This window comes from Centruroides sculpturatus, unplaced genomic scaffold (assembly GCF_000671375.1).
Source record: "Centruroides sculpturatus isolate CEXI.00-Female unplaced genomic scaffold, Cexi_2.0 scaffold1087, whole genome shotgun sequence".
Taxonomy (NCBI): domain Eukaryota; kingdom Metazoa; phylum Arthropoda; class Arachnida; order Scorpiones; family Buthidae; genus Centruroides; species Centruroides sculpturatus.
The window spans coordinates 95,896-101,688 of record NW_019385731.1 but is presented as its reverse complement, the minus strand read 5'-3'; the positions used below and the strand labels follow the sequence as shown (position 1 = coordinate 101,688).

At 27.6% G+C, this 5,793-nt stretch overlaps 1 protein-coding gene across 1 annotated transcript in view; it reads right to left on the bottom strand.

The window, feature by feature from the left end:
- Window positions 1-227: 227 nt before the first annotated feature.
- Window positions 228-5,793, bottom strand: part of LOC111641628 — an 18,128-nt gene continuing 12,562 nt past the window's right edge. Inside the window, exon 3 of the mRNA XM_023387827.1 lies at window positions 228-2,503. Within this exon, the coding sequence (XP_023243595.1) occupies window positions 2,429-2,503 (75 nt within the window). The 3' untranslated portion in view covers window positions 228-2,428. The remainder of the gene's footprint in view (window positions 2,504-5,793) is intronic.

Genomic DNA, 5,793 nt, shown 5'->3' with positions numbered 1-5,793 from the left:
AATTCCATTTTACCATATCTGTTTATCCCAAGTTTGTGAAACATTATGTTTTCCATATTAATTGTCAATAATAAGTCAGTTATAATAGTTTTTAATTGTAACCTCTGCAATCAGAAAATTGTACATTAAGTAAGTAAACTAGAAATGAAAATTATCTTTACAAAATACATTAATGTAATTAAATGATATAGAAGCATTGTTGTTGTTTGAAATGTTAATAAAAAAAAAATCATATAAACAAATACAAAATGAGTAATATTGTGTTAAGCTTTATAATCTGATCTGTTCTTAATGAGACAATAATAATAATGAACTATTATACAATTTAAAAATATTTAATAACATTTCTAACAACACATCAATTCAATTAAGCTATTAGCACCATCATATACTTTCATTCTAAATTTATTATAACTCACATTACAAAATATTTAATTTTAAAATATTTACAATGTGAAACTATGTTTTTTAAAGCTAATTTGTGCAATCATTCATCAAATTAAGACTTATATACAGATTCATGTTAACATTAGTACAAAGCCAGTCTTTCCATACAATGCTATATAATTTTCTTTGTAGAATAAAATGAATTTAAATTATAATTAAAACAGTGTTGAAAATATGCTATTAAATATGATAATGAAGTCAACAATGATTTTTTAATTTCATTATCTTATGATCAAGCCCATATATAAACAAATCAGTAGATTCATGTATAAAGTATATTTAAACAGCTGATTTCTAAAATTAATAATAGAAATATGAATTTATTTTTTTAAATATGGGATATTCCAAAAGCAAATTAACCAAGATTCATTTTTAAGAATGATTAAAATAGCTGCATGTTATTTGTAATTCAATTATCTGTAATAAAGCAATAAAATTATTAATAGTACATGGCTGTTCCAAAGCAGTTTAGCTATTCTTGAAAATAAATCTTGGTTAACTGATTTTTAAGCCACCCTGTATGCTCCTTGAATTCATATTATAGCTGTTGTTTTTCTTAAAACTTTTTGTAAAATCATAACTTTTCATTATCTCCTTGCAATAAACACCCCCAAAATATCAAATATTTTGTGATGAAGCAATAAAAGGTATCTTTCTAATTCATAGAAAATTTAAAACTTTTATTAAAATCAATAAAAATTAATTTTTGTATATCTATTCTACAACGAAAATTATATTTCTTATATACAACTTAAACAATATTAAAGATTTTAAGACTAACCTTGTATATCTTGTAATACAGTTCCTTTGGTAACATAATATACAAGTTATTCTTTGTTTGGCAACAACAGAACAAATGATTTAATATTTCAAAATAACATTTTTGCTAATAAATTCAGAACAAATAAACAAAAATTATGCTAAATTAATTAGTAAGTGCATTTATAAATAGTAAAAAAAAAAATTCAGAGTATATAACAGATTAAAAAAGTTACACTACTATTATCAGAAAAGAGTTCTTTAACCACTAATATTATCAGATTAACAATTTAAAAGTAATAGAAGAGATACATATCTTACAAAGTTATACATTTGTAAATGTATAAAATTGTTAATTTTCTTAATATTTTAGATATTAAACATTCCTTATTCATTTATATATTATAAGCTAAGTGTATTCTATATACAGTTGACTCTCGATTATCCGACTTGCAGATAAATGTGCCAATTATAACAATGAAGTGGTCATCTATATATACTAATATACTTTATATACTATATATTTCATAATCTAACTGATAAAAACAGATTCATCTATATTATTTTTTTATTATTTTATATGTTTACATTTCATTTTTTTGTAAAAGTTAATGTAACAAATGCAGTTACAGTGTATTCTATATTACGTATAAAATTTTTCAATTTGCTGCTCTGGAAAAATTGAGAGTCAATTGTAACATTAAATTAATTATTTTCTTAAAACGTTGAATAAAAAAAATGAACTTTGTAATACAATAGCCATATTGTTGATATATCATAAAGTTGTGATGCAAAATAAAATAATTCTTAATGTACAAACTAATCTAAAAGATAAATTAAGGCATTCTTTAACAAAGTGTAATGAGTTAAAATAGTATAAATAAATGAAAAAAATTATGAACACAGCTTTAAATATGTTTAAATACTATTTTTTTCCTCAGTCCAATAATTAAAAACAAAGTACACTTTTTCATTTAGAAAAATAATATATATATTTTTTGATATTATCTGTAAATTGATTTACAGGACGAATGATGAAGTAAGGTTACTGAAACATTACATAAGATAATATGAATTTTATTGATAGCACAGTAGAGATGGCTACAAAAATTTAGCGAAAACTTATGATCAACTCACACGCAAACTGACACACATACATACAAACACAAACATTTAGTACAAGACAAACACAATGATGGGTTTTTAATAAAAAGCTATACAATCAGGGCCATGTAATTGGTCTGTGTTTCTTTTTTGGCGGATTTTCTTCAACTAAACTTTCTTCAGATGTTCGGACCTACAAAATACATCAATTTTAATTTTAAATGGTAATTTCATCAAATAAATTTTAAGATTTAAAAAACCTATCACTGAAAAAAATAAAATAATAATTTTTAAGGAATATACCATGATGGCATGCATGGTTCATATACCATGAAAATATTTGGGATAAGATTATACATAAATCTGATTAAGCCTAAACTGGGGGTCGTCAACCTGCAGCTCTTTTAATGTATAATTGAGGCTCTTTTTAAGTTAGTAAATAATATGCAAATAACAAAATAAAATTTTTAATTTAAGTAAAACAAAAAGATAACTTGTAAACTTCATTAATTATTTATCACTTTACTATCAGAGTAAAAACAAAAGTTAATAATAATAATTTATTATTGCCTTGAGGAAAAACATGCCAAACTAACCTAGCAAAGGAAGAATTTAGCACTTTAGTAGATGGTGCTTAAGGGATGGTATCATATTGTCATAATATTTTGTGAGCATCTTTGGCAGTTTTGTCCATGGCTCTCATGCTTTTGTCTAAAAATATAACCTGTGGAGATATCACGTGACTGTAAGGAAAATTTAAAATCAGAGAAATAAACCATCACGAATACTCCAATGCAGTTTCTCCTGCCCAATTTATTAAAAATGGCAAAATGAACAATCATGGTATGGTAGTGTTATTTATTCATGTTTAGTTCATTAATTATTATAATGTGCAAAAGAAAAATATTGAATAAGAGGTCCTTCTAATATTGAGGGTAATATTTAATATGGTTAAAAAAAAAAGAGAGAGAGAAAAGTAGAAGAAAATCAAGAATTTAGAAGTGAATGGACTGAATCTTATGCAGTTGTTGCAAATTTAACAGGATTCCCAGTGTGTTTAATATTTTAAGAAAAGTTTTCTAATAAAAAAAATCAAATGTATAAAAGCACTTTTTAAATAAACATGAAGCATTTGCAAACACTTATCGTGAGAAATAAGAAAAGCAGTAGATCAGGCATGGCCAACATATGGCCCGCGATCAATCTTTCAACGTTAGCTACTCAACTCCAAATAGCTTGATGAAAAATTCTGACGCCTAAAAGAAAAAAAAAAAAAGGTCAACAACTCGCTGTCTGGTTAGAGTTAACCCTCCATTACAAATCTCTTAAGTACAGCGTAGAATGTTGATAAAGCATGGTAATATGAAAAATGTATCTGTAATCTCTATGTACAATTTAGTCTGTTTGGAGCGACACCACAATAAGATCTCGCACCACCTCAAAATCTTCCTAGGGCAGCCTCTGGTTCGGCCTGTGAAAAAAGTTTTCTTTCCAATTCAGCCTGGGGGCAAAAACTGTTGGCCACCCCTGCAGTAGATGAATTTCAACATAAAATGAACTTAAGTAAAGGTACACTTTCAAATCGGATAAAATCAACTAATAATTCAACAACTGCTAGTTTTGTTGCCGCACTAAAAATAGTGAAACGGGAAAGTCATTTACAGATGGCCATTTTGTGAAAGATTGTTTTATTAAAATGTCTGAATATCTTTTTTGTGATTTTAAAAATAAAAGAAAAATAATTGCTAAAATAAAAGACATGCCATTGTCCGCTAAGACTGCAAGAGACAGAACTGTTCGTATGGCAGATGACTATACTAACTAGTCAGCAGGTTACAGATTTAAATTCAACACTAGGATTTTCTACTGCCTGCAATGAATCTTGCAATGTGAATGATATTGCACAGGTTGTTCTTATTTGTAGATATGTTATGTATATTCTGACAGACCTCAGGAAGAGTTACTTGATATACTGCCACTTACAGGACAAACTCGAAGTGACGATATCTGAAGAATCTGCTGTTACCAATTGTTTGACAAGTAAAAAATTGATATTAATAAAATAGTATCAATTGCAACCAATGGNTCAGGAAGAGTTACTTGATATACTGCCACTTACAGGACAAACTCGAAGTGACGATATCTGAAGAATCTGCTGTTACCAATTGTTTGACAAGTAAAAAATTGATATTAATAAAATAGTATCAATTGCAACCAATGGAGCACCAAGTATGAAAGGTGAAGAGAAAAGTTTTGTTTCTATGCTTAAAAATCAAATTTTGCATGATGTTTTTCCTTTTCACTGCTTAATCCATTGAGAGGGACTTTATCACAAAGCTTTTCAAAAGAAATAACATTAGTTATGGACCTGGTTGTACAAACTGTGAACAAAATAATGGCAGGACCACTATATCATCAGAGATTTTGTGAACTTCTTAATGAAGTCAATAGCCAATATTCTGATCTTTTACACAACAAAGTAAGATGGCTTTCCCGAGGAGCGATGTTAACGTGATTTGATGCTTGCATTGAAGAAATAAATTTATTTGAAACCAAAATATTTTTGAATACATTGAGCTCAATAATCATGATTAGTTACAATAATTTTATTTTTAGGTGGACATGATGTCACATTTAAACACACTAAACAAAAAACTGCAAGGGAAGGGAAGGGAAATATATATATCTATTTTTGCTTTTAGAAGAAGTACTTGCTTTTGAACAAAAATTATGTTTGTTTATTGCAGACTTGGAAAGGCACATTGTCACATTTTCAATAAACTCATTTTAACAAAAAAAAAAAAGTTTTAGTCTCATTTTCAAATATATATATTTTATAATTCAAGTTGCTGATTTGCGGCTCAGTAGGTATTTTGGTAAATGAAAGGCTAAGAATGGTTCTTTACAAAAAAGTGATTGCCGACTCCTGGCCTAAACCATTAGCAAATCAGAGAAAAGTAGTGACTAGCATCATGCATTAATTAATATTCCTTACCCAACAATTATCTTATAGCTCATTGGAAAATAAACTACAATCTAGAAAGAACTATACAGTCGACCCCCCTATAATTACGGTCCCTATAGTTACGATTCCTATAAAACTACGAAAAAATTGCTACCGGTATCCGTAAAAAATAGTAAAAGTTCCCTATAAACACCTCAAACGTCATCGGGAAGCCGAACTACTTTCCCGCCGTCCGTAGCGCCACGCTACGGAGAGATTTCTATCGTCTGGACAGTATTATATAAATTATATATAAATTAGGTACTGTACATATAATTATATATTAATTATATATAAATTAGGTACTGTATATATAATTATATATTAACTTATTGTAACTTTGTTATAATTAAATATATAATTTCCGCCGTCTAGCGTGGCGCCACGCTACGGAGATTTTTACGCTAACTATCGTCTGTCAGTATGTAAATTAGGTACCGTAAGTCTAATACAGTACTGTAATTTTATACATTTCTTGT